Source organism: Rhinichthys klamathensis, unplaced genomic scaffold, assembly GCF_029890125.1.
Source record: "Rhinichthys klamathensis goyatoka isolate OS25496 unplaced genomic scaffold, OSU_Roscu_1.1 h1tg000011l_1, whole genome shotgun sequence".
In the NCBI taxonomy this organism is placed as follows: Eukaryota; Metazoa; Chordata; class Actinopteri; order Cypriniformes; family Leuciscidae; genus Rhinichthys; species Rhinichthys klamathensis.
The window spans coordinates 11,184,022-11,207,058 of NW_026606564.1; the positions used below are offsets into that span (position 1 = coordinate 11,184,022).

Consider the following 23,037-nt stretch of genomic DNA (forward strand, 5'->3'; position numbering starts at 1 on the left):
GCAGAGGGAGCATGTGAAACCCGTGGAGCGGTTCTAGCAATCACAGCGCTTGCGGTGCGCGTAGAATTGACGCGTTGTTACATTTTTGGAGAGCTGCACGTACGACGTAAGTTCGACGCAGAAGTATAAATTGGGCTTTACCTCTGTTTAATGCAATCTTAGTGTACGTGGGAAACCATGGCATGACCAAACCTAAGCTACTATCAGAGAAGTAACGTTGGTCGACGTATATCTCATGACCTCTGACTACAGACTGTTTCTGCTGCTAAAAGACACCTGTTGATACCTGTTAAGATAAAAAACCAAGAAAACTGGACTTGTTTTAACAAGCTAGATAAAAGGTAAAGCCCTGGCAGTGGCAAATAGCTTTGTTTTAATATTTGATTTGATTACATTAATGTTTAAGTTGAGATTTACAATAAATATTTTATTGCTGTGTAAAGGGAATACTGCTGGTATAAAGCACCTTATTTATTTAAAGTTTTTGCAAACCACATGTTATTACACTTTTGTGTATATAGCACATTTAAATCAAAAGTGAGTAATACACTACTTTAGAATTCATTATTAAAGTTTGCGCGTAACAATGCGATTAATCGCAAGAAAATCATGCGATTAATCGCGATTAAAAATTGTAATCGTTGCCCAGCACTAATATATATATATATTGTATTTTCTATATGTAGCTGCTGTTGTGCGTTTCTAAATCATTTCTGCATTTCTTAAATGTTATATAAAATCATGTTAGAGGACTAACAGGCTAGAGTAGGCGCCCTCATGGAGAAGGGGGGTGGGGTAATTTCGCGAGCGGGCGGGGGCGCCTTGAGCGCTGAGCGAGCAGGTACAAGTAGTGAGTTGTCGTCGAAAAAGATGGATAAAACAAAATGCTGGGGAGCTAAAAATAGAAAAAGAAAGAGGGAAAAGGAGATGGCATGTCATTTGATGCGACAGCAGCTAAATAAGTGCATGCTGAAAGCCAACAGGTCGGATTTAAAGTGTGACATCCAGGCATGTAGGCTATCTAGCTATATCTCTGTGGCCATCGGGACTACCGGGAGATTCCCGGTGGACCGACGTGCTTTTTCGGCCGATACATCTCATACTTTTTTTTTTTTGTCTTAACGGCCCATAAAACTCGTACATCGGCGGCCCATTCGTTTTTTTTTTTTTTTTGCTTAATTGGCGGCGCTGGATTAGTGCCGGTGTAATGCATTGGTCAAAAAAAGTCAGCGTTATTTATTTTTTTCTGACACACCGGCCCATGAAACATGTCATCATGTGCTTATATCTTTATAGAAATTAGTACAAAACTAATTATGAAAGTTTCCTTTATTTTTCAGTGCATTTGTTTTACAATATATGGCTATTACTATCATGGGATTAATATTATAACTATTATTATGTAGTAGTGTAATGTAGACAGACACTAACTAAAAGAGGTTTGAATTTTTCTTTGTTTAATTTGCACCCTGAATATGGGTTGGAGCTTTTAATTTTGAACTCTCAAAGTGCACCAGACTGATGAATTTAACATTAAAGAACACAACATTTTCTTACAGGGGGCATGCCCCCGAACCCCCCTAGAGGAACAGAGGTCCACCTACCACAGTTTTACCTAAAATCCTGTGAGAAACACTGGTATTGCTGTTCCAATGGAGCTTATAGTTTTTTTAGAGGGGTTCATCACGGTGGAGTACGTATAGTTTAATTGTATTAATAAATGACAATTTTGCACTTATTTTATCTGTTAGCTCTCACTCGTTCCTACTCACTTATTACATGGCACACTTATTTATTTTTTATTTTTTGGGGGGGGGGCGTTTTCTTTTTTCATAAGGCCACCCTTCATAGTTCGTACCATGTGTATTGAATGTCTTTTATTGGTCGGATGAAATATGCTAATTTTTTGAGACAGGAATTTTGGGTTTTCATGAGCTGTATGCCAAAATCATCAGTATTAAAACAAAGAAAGACCTGAAATATTTCAGTTGGTGTGCAATGAATCTAAAATGTATGAAAGTTTAATTTTTATCATTACATTATGGAAAATAATGAACTTTATCACAATATGCTAATTTTTGGAGAAGGACCTGTATATACACACACAGTTCTCGTTACCAACAGGTTCCATGCTTATTCAAAATATATATTACCGTGGTATGAATAAGCATGTAACCTGTTGCTAACGAGTTAATTCCTTTGGGCCAACTACTTTATTAAAAACTACATTAATTAAAACCGTATTCTGGACAAATGTGGGCAAAACAGTTTTGATTTATTTTTAAAAAATACTTCCCTTGATCCGAGCGGTACAAGACTTGGCTACTTTTCCTAAGTTTGCCTCCTGAACACACAAAACATTTTTTGACTCAATTCTACAATGTTAAGTGGGTGAAAAAAAAAACTCCTTAATCTTGTATTTGGGTCAAAAATGGGCACCCATAGAAATGAATGGGAAAACTGTAATTTAGAGCATTCTTCTTGTTTTTTTGTAAAAAATAAATTAATAGATCCAATACAATGCATATCTAACATACACACAAATGAAGGGCTGATCCTGTACAACATTCTCATCATGGCAAAAACTCACACTCATACACACACACACACACAAACAATGCATTCAATGAGCCTATGGCTGCGTTTACACTTGGCATTAACATGCGACCTGTATCTGGATGTTGTCCACATGCACATTGAAAAGACAAGTGTAAACGCACATCTGATCCGAATGTTATCCGATCAGCGTGTCCCGGTTCGGAGGTAGTCGAGGACGCATTGTGATCGGATCTCAGTGTAATGTAAACGCAATCCAGCCATCGTGTCTGCATTCACAGGTGAACGTAATTTAAATCCCCGCCCAGTCTCCCCGTGTGACTGTCAGAAAGTAATGGCCAGACACAGTTTAGACACAAAATTAAACTTATCTGAACAATAAACATCAATCTTTAAAACAGTTCATTTATGTGTGTCATTTTTCATTTTAATTGTGCAACATTATCTGAACGAGGCGATCGCCTGTCCACTCACAGTCAGTCATGAGATCTTAATGAAGAGCTGCCCTTGCCAGAGGAATAATCGGAATCGGATTTTTTTAATGTTTTAAATGTTGAATGTTTTTATTGTTTCAGCATGTTTATCAATCTCCAATTTCTGTCAATATAGTCATTGCACGCAACCTTAAACCCAGATGATCGATGATATGTGACTTGTTTAACATGATCAACCCAGTTATTTTTGTAAGATCAACTCTGGAAGTATTCCTTCTTTCAAAAAATATAATTTGATCAAATTAATGGAGATTGCATATGAAAGTAAAGTGTGTGAGTGAAAGCATTTGGGATGTTGTTTAATTTGTATCATCTTTACTATTAATCTGGTGTCGTGCCACAGACCTGATTTAAATATTATGTGGGAAACAGAAATCCGATCGGTTATCCAGATACAGAGGCTGCTTAATGTGAACAAATATAAACGCACCATGTCCTGATTGGCTAATGATCCGATCTGCTTGATCAGATCACGGTGATAGCATGTTAATGCCAAGTGTAAACGCAGTCTATGACAGAGCTGGGGCCCGTTCTTCGTACGTTGCTTAAAACATCCGAGATCAAACGAGACATCCAAGATATCATCGTGCTCATCATGATCCGGCTAATTAGGTTCTTCGAACACTCCTGCCGGTTATGATTCGTATAGCTGGATTGGGTTATCTGAGATAATTGCGCGTTCATGCGCTGGGTTAAAAGGGGATATGTATCGATAGTAGAAACATTGATCAGCAACGCTGCTATGGGCTCTATGCACGGCGGTGCATGACGTATTTCCGGTGAAATTTAAGGATGCTTGATTACTTCCGCCGATCGTAGAGCGCTGCTACATGCCGAGAACTGATGTGGGATTCTATACTCTTTGACACTAAAGGAACATTAGTCACAAAACAGCAACCTCTCATTTTGTTTATGCTTTTTTTGCTTTATTTTAAATAAAAATAACATATTTATATATATATAATGGCATCTAAACGAATGAAAGTATCGTTTCAAAGACGGGAGGACAGCACCTCTAGCCACCACTGCCGTGTGCCGCAGTGTACAGCATCTGCAAAATTTAACACATTTCTCAGTTTCCACACGTTTCCTAAAGGCAAGGAAATACAGAAGAGATGGTTAGTTAATATAGACGAGACCATTTTACAGTTACATACCAGTCAAGAGTGTGTAGCCGACATTTCCAAAGTACAGACCTGATCGAGCCGCAAACTTCAACCGGACGCAGACGTCTGAAAAATGGAGCGGTCCCGGTGCTTTTTCAGTGGAACAACTTCAGTATTCCAGCCCCACGGACTGGAGTTTGGGAAAGGGTAGAGCGACCAAACATAGACACATTGCCTACTGAAGCCCCCTCTATGGATGTGGAATATTTGGACCACGACTACTGCTCCAGTGCTGAGCCTGCTGCCCTGGATTTGTTCCTGGACCACACTGAAGATCAAAGCGCGGAAATAGCGAGGCTGCAAAAACTAATTGAGGAGATAACCCTCAGCAGCAGGTTCTGTTTGGAGCGGTTTGCTGCCTCCGATGATGACATTAGGTTTTTCACAAGGTAAGCACACATTAATTTTCCTTCACCTAACCACACCTGCAGGAGTGACCAACAACAGTAATCTCATCCAATCCCTCTCTTGCCTGGCAAGTCCCAAAGGACAGAATATGTTACACACCGATATGTGTATTATTCTGTAAATTCTGGCATTAGGAATTGTATTCTATCCCATAATATGTTGTTGTATTAATGGGAATTACAACTAGGATGCTAATAAATCTGCAACTTAAAATGGTCTATGGGCACTTAACATACCATCAAATAAAATATGGGTTGACAACACTTTATTTGACGGTGTCCCTGTTAGTGTAATTTAAGTATTGAGTAATATTAATGAACTAGATGTACTTACTGTAGGGCTAGGTGCATGTAATTATGTCTAATATTTAGTTATCACTATAATAAATAACATGCAAAATCTGTACATTTAGTAACACATTAAAATAAAGTGTTACTTAAATGCTGTATGTCCCACAGGTTTGCAACTCATGCCCACTTAATGGCCTTTTGGAGGCAGATAGAGTCAGCAACAGGCAAGATTGTGCGCGTGACAAGAGCACGGACTGCAGCCAAGACAGATGAGGTTCCTCACACTGCCAATGCAACGGTACATGTATTCTGAAACATTTATTATGATTAAGATATTTTTTTCTTTTACAATCAAACTTTCTGTGCCAGTTATGGTGTTTGTGTAATAGTAATAAATAAAATATTTTTCTTCTTTTCAGTCTCTTCAACCCATGGATGAGTTTTTCCTTTTTATGACATATCTGTCATTGGGTCTGGTGCAGAAGGATTTGGCCCACAGATTCAGAATTCACCAATCAACTGTAAGCCGCATAATCAACACATGGGCTAACTTTCTCTACACTGTGCTTGGAGCTGTGGGCATTTGGATGGATGAGCAGACTGTCAAAGCTCACATGCCAGATGTTTTTCAGTCTTACTCTGATACACAAGTGATTTTGGATTGTACTGAACTGCGGTGCCAAACACCAAACTCTCTTCTCCTTCAGAGCGAGGTATTCTCCAACTACAAATCTCACTGCACTTTCAAAGGGTTGATTGGGATGGCCCCTCACGGCGCTATAACCTTTGTATCATCTCTCTATGAAGGAGCTATCAGTGATAAGGAGATTCTTAAGCAGTCTGGTATTGTGTCTCTTCTAAAACCAACAATGGCTGTAATGGTGGATAAGGGTTTCCTTGTGGAAGACTGTGTGCCCTGCAAGGTCCATATCCCTTCCTTCCTGTCAAAGAGAGCACAACTGTCTGGGCCAGAGGTCAGGAAAACACAGTCTATTGCTAGACTCAGAGTCCATGTTGAGCGACTCATTCGATGGGTGAAGGAGCACAAGATATTCAGTACAGTAATCCCACTTTCACTGACAGGAAGCATCAATCAACTTTACACAGTAGCCTGTCTTTTGGTTAACTACCAAAACGAGCCCTTAGTTAAAGCCTGGGCAAGCAATTTCTAATGCTTTAGAAGTAAAAATGTTTTTTATTACTGTATAATGACCTGAAATAATAATTTTGGTTTTCACCTTAGAAGAGTCCTTAATCGCTGTACATAAATTTGAAATGAAATTGTCAAAAAATATATAATTGTAAAACAAATATTTTAATCAGATGACATTACAAAATAAAATTACACGTTTGTAAAATCATGCATCAATTCATTTCCTAAGCACTCTTTAGTTACTTGTGCATAGAGAGGTATTTTGGCAGATATGTAAAAAAGAAAAACAAATCACACCTCTGTTTCAGGGAGCTTAACACAGAAGTGTCTCTGTAAATGCGCTGCACAAACATGTCATCATGGGCACAGACAACAAAGTCGCACCATTCCATACCTGTCATAAGCAACTGCCCCTGCACTTGCCAATAATAAGCATGGCTTTCCTTTAATGTATATGTTCCATGATTAACTCTGAGGTACCTGCAGTCAATGTAGCTTAGTGCATTTGGACATTTCATCTCCACCAAGCCGAATGATGGTCTCTCAAGCGGGTCATATACCAGCCCATCAGGTGACGCACCCAGCCAAGGTGCATCTGGATGAATTACCAGTCCACATTTCCTCAAGTTCAGGTTTTTCAGAGTTGCATAGTCCTTTAAGGCACCTGTCTCCATATCCAGTCCCCTTCTTCATGTGTGTTGTTTGTCGTGTCCCTCGGATGATCCTCTCAGCTAGGTTTTCTGCAGCATTTGGACCTCTAACATGGCTAACCTCCCTAAAATTTGAAGCAGTCACCTTCTCTTTCCTCAGTGAATGCCACTCAGGTGCTGCACTTTGACACCCATTTGCTTCCTCAATGAGATGTGACTGCAACAATGTCACAGATAGTGAGTGGAGATGCAGCAGTCTGTTGGCTTTAACTGGTAGCCCTCTGGTGGCACTTTTGGGAATGGGGGTGCATCCTTATGGGTGATAACACCATCCGGTGTAGGTGGTGGATGCTGGTATGATAGGATACTGCCAGCTTGTACCTTACCGAAAATAGAGTCCACGAGTGGCTTGTCAGGTGAAATATTCATTGTGCAGATAAGGGGAAGAGATCCTGGTTTGAAGTCAGCATAGGCAGCTTTAGGGTCGAGTGTTGATGGATCTGGCAGCTCACCACTGTAGGCCTTGTAAAGTGCAGATCTGGAATAACATTATCAGGGAATCAATAAACATTTTTTGCTACACAGTATAGTATGGCATGCATGGTTACACTCACTGCATACCTGATTCCACTTGCTGAAGTAGCACCTGGTTCGGGCTTCACTACCACCATGGTATCCACCGGTCCCGGCTTCACTCCCTATTTATTAGATGCCATCAAAACTATAGCAAAAGACTATAGCAGGGATTAAAGTTCTCCGTCGCTACGACGGATTTCCGTTAATTGCAGCGAGTCTATGACGGATATCCGTCAATTGCAGGGTTCCCGTCTGTCCTTATGTCTTAAATTAACTTTTCATAATTTTAAGGCCGTAAATAGGCTTTCATTTCGCAAACAGTGTGATAAATGTCTTAATTTTAGTTTGAATAGGTCTTAAATTAAGGAAAGATGATGCGTATTCACCCTGCTGAGGGGGGATGTGATAAAGCCTGGAGTGGAGCAAAAGCACGTTCCTCTCTCCACTCTAAGCATTCTGTTATCACTTCGCTTATGATCCACTCCGGGTTTTCAATTCCCGCTCACGGAAAAACTGCTCCCTGGACCCTGTTCACTCAATCTTGTCAGGCGAGGCTACAGCTCGTTTGCTGCGGTCCCATGATAGAAAACAGAACGCGGGTCAATATTGGTCGTTTCTCAATACCAAGTACGCAAACTTCGGACTTGCGTCCTTGGTAGTTCGGACTTGCCAAGTTCGACTCAGGAGAACAAACTCCCGAGGACGAGAGGACGCTGCTAACAGCGCGTTCTTGATCGCGTCACTCAGCACGCGGCTACTCCGGTTATCAACTCTGCCTTTTTTCATCAACACCACTGTGCCTCTTTTCTTTTATAAATGAACATAATTATTATCATAAACATATAAATGGCCACACAAATGTGGTTCAGGCAACGCACATTGATTTATCATATAGTTATAACACGAAATATAGCTAAAACACAAACCTGCTTCTTTTTGTTTTCATTTTAAAAATATGAAACATTATTTATCATTAAAACTGACATTTAACAAACAGACAGGGTTGTATCGTTTTATTGTATTATGCGTACACATACAGTGAAGAGAATGCATAGTAATAGAATATTTTATATATTTTAGAATATATAAAATTACACAACCATGTCTCTTTTTTGTTAAATGTCAGTTTTAATGCTAATATCCCGTTCAAAAGTAGTAGCCTAATAGGTAGGCTATAATAAGCTATACAATGAGAAATAAAGCAAACAATTCAATTAAACATAAGTCAGCTCTGTAATAGGCTACAAAGTTAAAGTTAAATATAGCCTACATAATAAAGTTATAAAACTTCACTTTGCCCTCAGCCAAAACAATTTGCCATGGCACAAACTATATATTAATATAGTTTAGCATTGTTTGGTCTCATAAGATAAATAAAAACATGCACTGAAAAGTTATGTAGATGGTTGATTATTTGTCAAGATAAGTAATTGTTTTTCATAGATTAAAATAGCTTTTAAATTACTCAATATTAGATCGGTTTTAAACATCTTCCCTTAAAACGCTATTGGTCTCGACTATTTAAATAAAGTTACAGGAATATGACTTGGCCTGAAAAAAATTTCAGTCAGAAGAATTTTTTTCACTTTAATCCCTGCTATAGCTAAACAAACATTGTGCCAGATATTTAAGTGATACAAACCATTGTTCGTGGTTTATGCCACTTCTGTTCTGTTTGGGTGCATGATAGGACAGGAGGGACGACAGACATTGCTTTACCAAACAGCCCATTACTATGAATGTGCAAAGCAACCAAATGGTTGCACATCCCACTCCCAGCCACACAGGAGCAGGAGCTGTTAACCAGCACAACTGGGTCTGAATCACGTAATGTCATCTGAAATACACAAACAAAATGTGTTTAAAAAAAGTATAGTCATCAAGTATATCAGCTAGTCTATGCTGTGAACAAGTAAAGCCAACAACAGTTTCAAGGTAGAACATGAGCAGTGTGAAGGGTAGCCGAGTTAGTCAAATACATTCTGCATCTGCAGCCACCATGTCCGGTAAAACAACATTTCATATCACTATTCTTCAGAGTTTTAAAATAAACTTCTTTTGTGTTATAGACTAACTAGAAAGCCTGCACACTCTGCTACCCTGTATCTGCAACTGCGGTAAAGTTAGTTTCATACATTCAGATGTTTGCCCTCAATAACTTTCTTATGGTGTATGCAAAATGATTAATGAGTAAATTAATTTTATAAACAAGAATGACTATCACCTACAACTCTTTCCTCTTGTAGTCGGTTTTTTTTTTTTACATACAATTTTTTTTTTTTGTAGCTCATTGTCAATGATATTAACTCTTTTGCATCCACTGTTGGAAAGCTAATGACAAAAAGTCTGTATGTGCGAATAGGAAACAAACTTTGCAGCAGTGTATCTCCATTACCACTGTTTCAGCTAGAATTTGCAATAACGCAGTGCTATTCATCTGTCGTTGATAGAACTGCATTACATTTTTTTATTATTATTCATTTTGTACAATAAACATCCATACTAGCTAAGATAACATCTGTGGTTATCTAAAATGAACAGTGGTAACGTTAGAAAAGTAAAAACTTAGAACATGTTCAAAAGAACTTTGAACGTCACTTTCAAAATACCAGTCCTACTCTTAGTTGGTGTGGAGTCTCTGCTTTCCTCATAGAGCGGTAACACTGAGCTTTCACTGAGATCTCATTTGTGGCCCTGATTTTACCTGTTAAAATTTTCTCGTTGTTTGCTTGAGTTGCCAAAATTTAGTATTCATGATATACTAAATTTTGGCAACTCAAGCAAACAACGAGAAAATTGACGACTCTGCCATAATCCCGTTTACCTCCGCTTTAAATCTCCCCAACCGGAAACGCAAGAGCATCCTTGCGTCAAACGCGGAAGTTATGCGTGCATATAGCCCATTGGCTGCTCACCGTGGCCAAAGAGCGCGCTCAGTTTTTTTCTCCACAGAAGAGCAAGAGTTATTGCTTGAAGGATATGCAGAATTTGAAAACTTAATTAAAGCTAGGGTATACGATTTCAAAGATTGTTCATTATTAATATCCTCGTTTAGATGCTGGTTATGGTTATATAGTACAATCCTAACAATATGAATAGAAAAAATAATGAAAAAAATCCATTCAATCTATTGGCTGTACAGCCGCAGAGAAGTTGACCAATGTAAGCTGTCCGGCCGGACAGCTTACATTGGTCAACTGCTCTCATCCAATCACCAGCTCCACTTGAAACTCCGCCTGGCGCTCGCGTCTCCACCCCACCGCACCCCTCCTGCGACATGAAATTGCGCGAGCAAGAAGCTGACAGTCTATGGTAGCTAGCTAAGTAGCATATCAGCAATGGATAAAAAAAAAAAAAAAGACAGCAGCAAAAATCCCCTGGTTGTCCCTACAGTAAAGTTAGGACGAAAGAGAAAGTCATTAGAGGAACGAGCAGAGATTAAAAAAAAAAATGTGAAGAACGCCGAACTTTGAGTAGGATAAATATAGGGTCCACCATTGACCGTTGGAGGAAGCTTCAGGAAGATCTGGGACTGAAGACCGACGCTGACACGGCTGACTTTTTGTTGAGCAGGTAAACATTTATTTATACTTTTATGGACGTGTTACAATAATAGCTTTTTATCAGTTTGACAACTTGCTCATGCTGTCGGTCGGCATTGGAATGTTAGCCGTTTAGCATCGCCTATTGTCACACAGGTCGAGGGGAGGAATGCTCGGATGACCAACCACCCCCCCTCTCTTACTGAGCCACCACCGTGGGGAGCCGACACCACAGGCACACAACAGAGGACTACGGAGACACAGGTAAGTTTCAAAGGAGGAACAATCTTTATTGAACGATAAAACAAGGGGCATCAATTGGATAGCCTTCACTGTCCTCTAGATATCCTTCTGTCACGGGCGGGCGTGTCGCAACTGTCACGGTGTCCCCTGGGCGACAATTTAGGGACTCCGTTCACCAGCGGTGCTGCATGCTTTTTTTTCCAGCAGTGCTGCAGACTTCCGAACTCGGGCAGTAAGTATAGCAGGTAAGGATCCCTCGCAGTGCGCGGTACTCTTCGGTCCACAGGAGGGAGACAGTGAGTTAAAGATTTACTTCGCCCATGATGCTGCGTCCTTCAGTGATGCTGTATACCTCTGGACTCGGACAGTAAGTAGAACAGGTAAGGATCTTCACAGTACACAGTACTCTCTTCAGCTCGCAGTAAGGAGACGGTGAATTAAAAGGTTGCTTCCCAAATGATGCAGTGTGCTTCTGGGCTCAACAGTAAGTAGAGCAGGTAAGGATCTTCACAGTACACAGTACTCTCTTCAGCTCGCAGTAAGGAGACGGTGAATTAAAAGGTTGCTTCCCAAATGATGCAGTGTACTTCTGGACTCAACAGTAAGTAGAGCAGGTAAGGATCTTCGCAGTACAACGTACTCTCTTCGGTACACAGCAGGAAGACAATGAATTAAAATGGTACGTTACCAGTGATGCTGTAGGCTTCTGGGCTCAAACAGAAAGTAGAACGGGTAAAAATCTTCACAGTACAATGTACTCTCTTCGGTACACAGCAGGAAGACAATGGGTTAAAAAGGGTACGTTACCAGTGATGCTGCATGCGTCTGGACTCAATAGTAAGTGGAACAGGTAAGGATCTGCACAGTACTCTTCTTCAATTCACAGTAAGGAGACAGTGGGTTAAAAGAGTACGTTACCAGTGATGCTGTAGGCTTCTGGGCTCAAACAGTAAATAACAATTAAGGACCTTAACAGTACAGAGTACCCTCTTCAGTGCAGCTGTATCACACTGGACTTCCAATGGGGAGCAGATATAGTAACTTTCCACAAACGTGTAAATGGGGCTAGGGCCACTTCTCAGCAAAGGCACAGCACACTTGTGTTCACTTCAATTCCACAGCCACAAATCAATGTGTATCAATAAGGCAAAAGCACTGCAATTCACTCACACATTAAGGCTGGTCAGAGGCCCCACTCAGTTTGTTGCGCTCGCTCCACGAGGGATTTCTCTCTCAATTCCTCCTCAACACACTCTGAAACACATAGCTCTTCCGACAATCAGATCCACATTTACTGCATCCTCTTCCAGCAATTTAAACACTCATAAGATGAAATCAGTTCACTTATCTCTTCTCTCTCCTTCCACAGCACCAATCCAGACGATAGCTCAGTCCAGCAGACTTCCCACAAACGATCACTCTGATCCAGCAAACTCAAATGGCGGTCTCCACACCCCAACGGTTTTCCTGAGGAAGCTTGTATCCAACACTGCTCCAAGTCAACCCTTTAGGCTCTTCAACACTTCCAACTCACTGAGCAACGCGAACCCACTGAACAACCCACTGAACATCAACGACCAACACTCTCTGAATGGTCCCTTTTTATCCTGGCTTGCGTAACAGGAAGCCTGTGTGAGCGCCGCTTCTCTCTCTCTCACACCTGCAATGCATTAGCGCTAATCAGTGCGGGCATGTTTACATCACCGGAGTGGGGCGTGTTGCACACAATACCTTCCCCTGGGAAACTTAGGACTCTCAAGGGGGTTCCGCTTGCCGAGCGATTTTGTCACCCGTGACACCTATCACGGGTCAAAGTAATTATATTTCTTGAAGTCTTGAATATATTTCAGTTGGCCTAGCGGGTTTCTGTTCGAGCCGATCGAAATTTGAACAAGATGCGCTGTGTGCTGCAATAACAATTACTGAAAACCTTAGCAATACTAGTAGGATTATACTAATGGTGGTGGGGAGTTTAGAACATTTCATGTGTTGCTAATCTTGCGTTGACGTGAACTCAAACGTGACATTGAATTGTTGATGAAGCAACTAAGTTCAAGTGTCTAAAGGCAATTTTACATATGATGTGTCTTTAGCGAGGTCATTAGATTGAACATTACATGAACTGACATTACATCTCAGTTCCAATGTTTACTACCGGTGATCACAGCTTGACTGAGTGACGTAGTTCAGTTCGTTTCCCGGTGGGAGGGATCAGGTAGCACAGAGGGGAGGAGTGTGTGTGGAGGGGCGGGATGAGTTTTTTAAAAATTCAGGCTTTCTCGACCGATTTTCAAAATCGTATACCATACCTTTAAAACGCCAGGGAACACCTCAAAGTGTGCAAAAGCCAAGAGAGAGGGCTGGCAAAACGTAGCAGACAAATTAAGTTTGTAGTTAGATGTTTTTATCACTTATTACAGTATATATTTGAATATTTTAATAATTTCTAAATAATTAATAACTTTGTTCATTGTAATGTCAGAGTCACCACCCACTACTAGAACATGGGAACAAGTAAAAGTGAAGTAGAATATTCTACATAATAGTAATTTGTACTAACTAATCTCTTTTAAAAAGGCACTGTTAATAAATATTTGCCTGTTTATAAAAGCAACCAAGAAAAAGGCTGAGAAAAAAAAAAGAAAAGAAAAACAAACAGGTGGTGGTCCTGCACCCCCACATTATACCCTGGCAGAAGAGCTGGCCCTTGGGTTGAGTGTGAACCTTGTGGAGGGCACAGCCAGAGGCCAGGAGCAGCAACACCTTCACTGCTGGGAAATGAACTTTAAATGATCCTACACTGTAAAATAATTTGTTGCTGCATTAAATTAAGTAGGCCTATAATCCAAATGGCTGTCCAGTCATATCAGCTGTTAAACCTTGAGTAGCAATGAATTGCTTTGACTTGTGAAAGTCTACATGAGTGGCTGTGAAACTACATAGTTAATGTAAAAAAAAAAATATGTTGCCTTGAGTTATTGATCACATTTCCCCCCAGTGTACTTCATTGTAATGAAATTGTGTTTTCCTCTTTTGTGCAGTATTAAACAATACACCAACACTTTTATGTGTTCCCAAGCCTATGCAGTAAGTGGACTTTTTCTAATGTTACATCAAAAGGGAAGAAAGTAGCTACAACACTTTGTAATGGCCATCCTTTTTTCTGATGGTGCAATGTTGTGTAATATGGCCCATATCACAGGTCCTGTCAGGTGCAACCCTCAGACTTTTCAGATACTTTAGTTGGCTAAAGTTCAATTCATTGTGTGCCCTTGTCCTGGCTAGAGCTGCATTGCAACTGGTCTGGGGTTTGGGTCAGGGAATGGGGTCATAAAACACCTGTCTCCAAGCAGGATCCTGTTGTAATCACCTGTTTAATGGAAAAATTCAGTTCTGTTAGGATAAGCATGTATGTAATACAGTGAGCTTGATATTTATATTTTTCCTTACCATGTTCAAATAATGTGCATAAATCTCTGAAAATTCCTGAGTCATGCACAGATCCTGGCCATATTTGTGATATGGAACTAGTCACACACCATCTAAGAGATTTTAGTCAGTCAACTGCCTTTTTAAAATTTGAGATAATACTAATCTGGATAAGAATCGCAATAGTAACTTGCCTGCTATTAAAGCCCGACTCCGACGAGTCGAACATTTATGCGTTTCCAACAAATTAATGATGTAAACAACATCCTCACGAGTCATGAGAAAAATGATATCTCTCAAAAAGTACACTATCGCGCTGCGCTAAAAGACTTCCCGTATCACCTCCGCTTATAAAGCCGCGATCTAATCCTGTTAAGATGAAATAAGCCTGCTCCCGAGCAGGTTCAAGCTTGCGCACCTGTTGCTATGACAGCAAGTCCAGGATGAGCGTCGAAGAACCAAACAATCCAAGATCATGCCAAATCGCCAACAATCAAATCCAGCTAACTGAGTTAGCGACGTACGAAGAACAGGCCCCTGGGCTAATGTCTGACCATGTTTTTTGGTATGATCCAATCATCCACCTGCCTCATCACCCTCTCTCTCTCTCTCTCTCACACACACACACACACACACACAAACAAACAAACAAACAAACAATGCATTCAATGAGCCTATGACAGAGCTGGGTTTTTTTTATTATTTTTTTATAAAAACTGAATTGAATGAGCCAATGTCTGACCATGTTTTTTGGTATGATCCAATCAACCACCTGGCACCTGACACCTTCAGAGTCAGATCAAACTGCTACTGCAAGGTTTGTTGATATTCCAAACAAAACGTTTATGTAGCATATGCTACCTAAACCTGCAGTGGCAGTTATTTTATCAGTTCACTGCAAGCAGCACAATGAGAAGGAGGTTTAGTGCAGCAGAAACCCTGGATATTCTCCTGGAACCCAGTGGGGAGGAAGGAGACCAGACAAACTGTGGTTTGGAGTCAGCAGAGGATCAAGGATCTGAAACGGACAGTCAGACTGAGTTTGACCCAGATTATGTCGACACAGATGAAGACTCCGAGGTAGAGGATCCTGCTGTAGCAACGTATGCATCCAAAAATGGGGAAATTGTCTGGACTGCTACTGCACCTGACCAGACATCAGGGAGAGCAGCAGCAGAGAACATCATGAAGATGACTCCTGGGCCAACGAGATATGCCTGTTCACATGTTGAGGACGTAAGGTCAGCTTTTGAGCTTTTTTTTCCTGAGCAAATTCAAAAGACACTGATAGACATGACAAATTTAGAGGGAAAAAGAGTCTTTGGAGAGTCATGGAATGAGGTGGATTGGGTGGACTTACAGGCTTATATTGGCCTTCTATTGCTGGCCGGTGTCTACCGTTCCCAAAATGAGGCCACAATGAGCCTGTGGAACGCAGAAACAGGGAGAGACATGTTTTGTGCTACAATGTCTCTGCGAGCCTTTGAAATGATAACAAGAGTCATTAGATTCGACGACCGAGAAACAAGACCTTACCGATGGAGAGATGATAAACTGGCAGCGATTCGAGAAATATGGGACAAATGGGTTGAAATTCTACCGAAAATGTACAACCCTGGCCAAGCAGTTACAGTCGACGAATGTCTGGTACCGTTTAGAGGACACTGTAACTTTAAGCAATAGATGCCAAGCAAGCCAGCCAGGTATGGCATCAAAATCTGGGCAGCTTGTGACGCTAAGACCAGTTATGCATATAATATGCAAATATATACTGGGAAGCCAGGTGATGGGCAGCGAGAGAAGAACCTGGCAATGCGCGTTGTCCTCGACATGTCCGTGGGTCTCCAAGGGCACACCATCACCTGTGATAATTATTTCACGTCGTATGCCCTTGGCCAGGAGCTCCTGAAGAGAAAACTGGGCATGCTGGGAACTGTGAGAAAAAACCAACCTGAGCTCCCATCTGCGCTGGTAAAGACAAGGGGCAGAGAGAAATTCTCTTCAGTGTTTGCCTTCACCAATACACACACACTTGTGTCTTATGGCGCTTTTCCCCTGCATGGTACAGTACGGCTCGGTTCGGTACGGCTCACTTATGGCGCATTTCCACTGCATGGTACGGTACGGCTCGCTTCGGCTCGCTTTAAATGGTACCACCTCTGTTGAGGTTCCAAGCATACCGTACCGATACTAAAATGTGACGTGAAAACACTACATATCACTGATTGGTCAGACAGACAGAATCGTCACTATCAGCGTCATTGTATTTGCGACACGAGACACTAAACCCACTAGATTTAAATAGCCAGTAGACAACAGCCACCGCTGTAGCACCTGTTTTAAAACTACTTGCTTGACTTGCTTGAAGAAAAAAGAAAGAAAGAAAACTTCCATAAAAAAGAAATGGCTGAATCGTGGTCAGTGGACGAAGTGCAGACGTTCCTCTCGTTGGTTGCCGAGGAGCGGATAAACTATAACGGTCCGACTATAATCCCACCCACTTTGAAGCGGTACTAACTGCAGTGGAAAAGCTAACCGAGCTAAAGCGAGCCAAGCCGTGCCATGCAGAGCCGAGTCGTACCAAGCAGTGGAAAAGCGCCATTACTGTCCCAAAAACCCCAGAAATGTGCTCTTGATGAGCACAGTTCACAAGGGAGCCACGGTCAGCACAGGTGACGAGAGGAAGCCGGATGTAATCCTGGATTACAACAAGACCAAGGGTGGAGTGGACAGCCTTGACCAGGTATTTTACTATTTATTTATTTTTTGTTGCATTTTTTACTAATTTTCCTATAAAAAATTGCTCGTGGTTTATAATTTGTAACAAATGTATGAATTGCTAAGTGAATACATGTAAATGTACTTTTGTCAGTATAACGTTTGATTTTTATTAGGGCTGTCAAACGATTAATTTTTTTAATCGCAATTAATCGCAGAAGCTTCATAGTTAACTGCGATTAATCGCGGTTTGAATTGCACGTGTAAAATTCTGTTATTTTGCATATCAAGGCAGTTCTAAGCCCATAATGTAGTATATCTTACCAGAGTTTTCATTGGGAATCAAAAGAACACATACAATTTCCTTTTTGACCTTTTTTTATTAAAAAAAAGGTGCAATGTAGACCAACTTCCAAATATTAGGAGGAATAAAGTAACGCAGTGCTTACTTTGAGAGATTACATTTATCAGGCCACTCTCATAAGCTACTTCAAAAATAAACAATAACATCATTAGCAAAACAATTCCTAGCTGGAAATAACAGCAATCAAGTGATATGTAACACTGGTAGGAAATTTCTAACTCGCGTTATGACAAACAGAACAGTCTAAAACATTGACGGCCACAGCGGGATATTTGTAACATTTTCTAGTTTTAAATGAAGAATGTCATCCTTGTAATTAACCTGTGCTGCACATGGATGAAAAAAAAAGTCCAAATGACAGTAAGATGAAATGAAAAATATTGCATGATTGGACATGAGATTCAGAACTATTTGAGTTCTAAGTTGTCTCTCCTATTTATTTTCTTTAACCCAATTGCTAATACACACCAGTCTGTTGACATTAGCAGTGGACAGTGCTGCTCTCTTTTTTTGCAAGATGTGACCAGAGAGTGAGAACAGTCTTTCACACGGTACCGTTGTTGCAGGTGTAGCCAGATATTTTTGTGCTAGAGGTGCCAAGGTTGGGTAGGCCCTTGCGTGTCCAGACCACCATTCCAATGGACAGTCATCGATGGAGATGCTGGGCTCACCTCTGTACCGATCCACAGACGTGTCAGATGCTGGGTCTTCTTCGTCATCTGAATCTGATGCAGCAGCTAACAGAAAGTGCATCTTCTTTTTAGGTGGACCTGGCTCAGGTTCTCTACGAGGCTCAGGTTGCTGGGCACTCTCCTCTTTAATCAACTTCCAGACTTCCTCCCTTTCAGATCTGGGAAGGCATTTCAGATCCTTAAATCTGGGGTCAAGCGCTGTTGCCACTTTCAACCACTGGAGATTGGTGCTTTGTTTTCGCTTTGATAGGTCAGATGTGAAGGCCGCTTTAAACCGGAGCACATAACCTGGATCATCGTCAGAAGCAGTCATCAACCGGAACAAATGACACAGTGCAGGCAGGACCACGGAGCAGGATATGTACTGTTCTCCTCCTAAAAGCTCAGTCACATACCTGCCAAGAAACATAAAGTGCAATCAATGACCAGTAATAAAAAAAAAAAAACAAAAAAAAAAGGATGAAGTTAAGCTCCAGTGAAATAAAATTCTAAAAACGAAATTTTTAGAGCATGTGTGTAGTAGGCCTTCCTCCTCTTCATCTTACAGTGCTTTTCATATTCATATAACCAATGTTTAAAGCTACAAAAGCAGCAGCATCTAATTTTAGCAATAACTAAATGATTAAAGAGAGACTAATAAATCAGTCACATTTTAATTTTCAACAAAACAAATTCAAAATATTTACCTGCATGGTTCAAGGAGTGTTTCAAGCTTTTCGATCTTCTCCAGTTCTGCATTAGTCAGCATGGCTGGTGTGCCTCTTTGTTGATGGAGTTCAAGTGTAGCCTTGACAAGGTCCTTGTTTCTCAGAAGCCGGGTGATCATGCTGAGAGTGGAGTTCCACCTGGTGGAAACATCTTGGATGAGGGGCTCCTGTGGCTGTCCCAACTTCTCTTGTTGTGCTCGCAATTCAGCTGCATTTGCTGGACTATGCTTAAAATGTCCAACCAATTTGCGGCATTTTGCCAAGACATTCTCAAGACCACTGTCACGGAGTGACATTGTGATCGATCGCTGTAAACTGTGCGCAACGCACGGCATGTGCTCGTATGGCAGGAGTCTTGCTGCTGCTGTCATATTACGGGCACTGTCGGTGCCAATTGTTGTCACCTTCCCCGCAATTTCCCACTGCTCTGCAACTTCAGAAAATTGTTCGGCACATGTTTCTGCAAAGTGCCGTTCTTCTGAGTGTTTAACCGTTAAAGCAAACGAATGCAACTTCCAGTCAGCGTCTATATGGTGTGCAGTAACTCCAAGATAATTCTGGTTTCTTACTGACGTCCAATGATCCCCGGTTAATGCCACAGCATTTGCATTTCGCAGGAGATTGATTTTAGATTGTTTCTCAGCTTCATAAAGCTCCTCTATGCGAGCAACAATTGTTCCCCGCGATGGTAACATGTAAGCCGGTTCAGAACTTGCCAACCTGATTACATCCCTGAGACCCGAATCTTCAACAATGTTGACTGGTCTGCAATCAGTTGCCACCCATCTGGCGATCGCTGTGGTTAACTTATTTTCATCCAAGGGTCTGCTGCGACGCCCGCACTCAGGAATAGTTCTTTGGCGAGGCTGCGGGTGGCTTGGCGGGGAGGCGTCAGGTGAAACACCGGGGTGTTTCGCCTGGAGGTGGTAACTTAGACTTGACGTGCTCCGATGGTAGCTGAACTCCTTGAAACAAATGCTGCATTGTACCTTAGTGTTGTCAACGGAACCGTCTGTTTTTTTTTTAAAGTTAAACAGGCTGTTTAAAAATCCGGTCGTACTTTTTCTATCCATCACTTTTTACCGCTTCACAAACCAAAGGGGCTGACTACGGGCTAATCAAAGGGACAAAAAGGCGTTCCTTGAAATGCGATTAAAAAAAATAACGCGTTATGGATTTTTTTTAACTAATCGCGATTAATGCATTAACGCTGACAGCCCTAATTTTTATTCTTTTTCTGTGTGTATTATTCAAGATGGTGGCTGCTTCTGTAAGACTGGAAAACTGGTTATAGGGAACGACCACTTCTTGAGAAGACAAAGAACCCACTGCATAGTGGCATTTGGGCTCACTCTTGTGAAGGCCCCATCCGAGACTAGAGGTCTCACCTATGAATCATCCTAATCTACATTTCTTCCCCTCATCCCCCACTCCTTCCCCTTCATGCAGATCACCTGAAACTCACATAAGAATATATGTATGGTTTAATGTGAATGATTATTGTGTTTAGTATCATTTTAAAGGTCTCAGGGTGGCTGGTTCAGATGTCTCATTCCAAATAAGTAAAACAAAAGGTAATAAGGTTTTTTAGAAGTTTAGAGAAACTGGCACACAAAGAAAGGTGGACAAATGGCCTTTCTCCCCTACCCCCAAAATAAGGTGTAACCTGAATGCAAATTACCATTGAAAAGAAGTTCTGGCTATTTAATGGAATGCAGCAAGGAGTCGTGGCTTTTTCTGTATTTCAGATAGCCCATGAGGTAGCTCATGTAGTTCATGTTGGGTTTGCATCTATTTCTCTAATCCTAAAACATTTGATGATTTGAATTGATTATCTTTCAATTGATTATGGAATTGTTATAATACATTTACCTGACATAATAAATTGTTATATTTGATTATTCTAACAGACTTTGACTTTATTTTCATTGGAGTTAAAAGGAATAGTCAAACATTAACGTATATTTAAAGATGCACAGATATCATTGAAAAACACTTTCATTTTATGGAGTCAGATGAAACGAGTTAATACATAAAACAAAATGTATTGCATTTAATTAAAAATCCCTTTGCCATTGGAAGAGACGGAACGCGCATGTGACCTTCACCTCTAATTGATACCGCCATTGGATCGAATTAGACGGACTTACACACTTGTAAGCGCAAATCAAACCGTTGGCCAATGGTTGTATTTTCCAGCATGCTCGATGTGTCAGCTCTCAACCCCTTCGTCCTGTGGTCTGAAATAAATCCTGGCTGGAATGCAGGAAAGTCCTGGAGAAGGCGGATCTTTCTGGAAGAGCTTGGTAAGGCTCTGGTGTCCCCAAAAATCGAGAGACGGAAGAGCGTTCCCCATGGAGCGGCCTCTCTGAGGATGCTGAATCAGATCAGAGGACAACCCTCCTCAGAAAGCATCCCTAGCACATCCACAGCAACTCCCCCAACAAAAAGAAAAAGGTGCCATGTCTGCACTTCAAACAGAAAAAAAAACAGCACTGTATGTGGAAAATGCAGACAATATATCTGCAAAGAACATTCAGTTACAATTACCTGCTGCCACAAGTGCATGTAAATAGTGTAAATAACTATTATTGTTTGTTCTTGTCACTTATTTAGTTATTTTATGTATGTTCTTACCTGTTTGGTACTAATTAGTTATTTAAATTTGATGTTTTGTGTTTGAAATAAATGATAAATGATCTACTTTGTCTTTTCCTTATAGCATGGTCATATTTATCTAAGCATTTTTTGGCATCTTTGTATAGTCTCACCTAACACAGATATATATTTTTTTAAATTACAATTTTAACTTGTGATAGTCAAAAACTTATGAGGTCAAATTCATTTTATACAGTGGTTCGTAGTTAAGCCTATGTATGCAGCCATTAAGTACTATAGCCATCTAGTGGCTATTGATATTATTGTTTTTTTTGTTAATTTAATACCAAAATAAGACACCAGGTGACAGCAAAGTCACTTCATCTTTAGGTTTTAGCTCTAAGAACTTATTGGAATATTTTAATGTAGTTAAAAAAATAAAACATAAAAATAAGCATAATTTACATAGAAAATATAGTACTTTTTGAAGTAAATAAATTCAAAAATACCCCCAAAATAAACACCATAAATGGATAGACAAAACTTTATCGAAGACAGTGATATAACATTTATAATACATAAAAATTAGGATCACACCTGAGTCCTCTGTGCCCACATTTGTCCACAATTACAGGATTAAGGGCTATAAAGTGAATACGGTTTGAGAAATAATTCCTGTTTTGATCAGAGGAAACCAGCCTGTGGAAGTGATGACATCATCAAAGTCATCAGTGCTGCAAAGGAACAGATTATTACAGGAACAAACATACAGTTCCCACAGCAAAGGTTCGGGCAAATTTAAGCAAACAACTAAATAACAAAGTTCAACCAAAGAACCTTTATACTATTGTGAAGACAAACAGGCACAATATATGGCAAATCCTTGAGCTATGCAAAATCGACACTGATATCCAAGATCCAGGTCCAAACAGTGACAGCTCACAAGAAAGCTCAGCAGATTTTCATTCAGCAGTGTCAAAGGCAGACACAAATCAGCAAAGTCAATGCTACGACATTACATTTGAGATCAGTCTCTCTCATCAGAGATATTCTACAAACTGGTGGACTGAAAAGCCTCCAAGCAGCACTGGATGATGGGCTACACCTCAACAGGTCCAAGTGTCCGACGCCACTGAAATCACCCCAAGAGTGTCCAGATAGCTGGAAAATTAAGGATGATCCATCAATGAAATACCTCTGCAATGGCTCTGTCACATACAGATGCATACTTGGACAACTACTGTGTATTGAAACAAGTGCAGATACTAACTATCCACTGTCTGAAATCCCTGTCGACATGGAGCTGGACAATCAGCTGTTCACTTTGCAAGGGGTTGTTGCATTCATTCCAGGACCAACAAGGGAATCTCTGGGACATTACGTGGCTTACTGCAGAAGAAACTCTTTGCCTGGGAGAAATATGATGACCTGTGTGACCATGTCACAACAGT

The 23,037-nt window shown here is 40.7% G+C and overlaps 2 protein-coding genes and 1 long non-coding RNA gene across 3 annotated transcripts; 1 reads left to right on the forward strand and 2 right to left on the reverse strand.

Annotated features, from left to right (window-relative positions):
* Nucleotides 1-2,286: 2,286 nt before the first annotated feature.
* On the reverse strand, nt 2,287-22,262 carry LOC130099673 (uncharacterized). Its single transcript, XR_008808435.1, has 2 exons — nt 21,934-22,262; nt 2,287-2,480 (listed from the first exon to the last, which is right to left on the reverse strand). It is a non-coding gene; the product is annotated as an uncharacterized LOC130099673 (long non-coding RNA).
* Nucleotides 15,260-17,244, forward strand: LOC130099662 (uncharacterized). Its single transcript, XM_056265451.1, has 2 exons — nt 15,260-16,541; nt 17,104-17,244. The coding sequence occupies exon 1, from the start codon at nt 15,417-15,419 to the stop codon at nt 16,188-16,190; it is 774 nt and encodes a 257-aa protein (XP_056121426.1). The 5' UTR covers nt 15,260-15,416; the 3' UTR covers nt 16,191-16,541; nt 17,104-17,244.
* Nucleotides 17,993-20,209, reverse strand: LOC130099647 (E3 SUMO-protein ligase ZBED1-like). The gene is made up of 2 exons (XM_056265427.1): nt 18,968-20,209; nt 17,993-18,676 (listed from the first exon to the last, which is right to left on the reverse strand). The coding sequence occupies exons 1-2, from the start codon at nt 20,059-20,061 to the stop codon at nt 18,022-18,024; spliced, it is 1,749 nt and encodes a 582-aa protein (XP_056121402.1). The 5' UTR covers nt 20,062-20,209; the 3' UTR covers nt 17,993-18,021.
* Nucleotides 22,263-23,037: the final 775 nt, after the last annotated feature.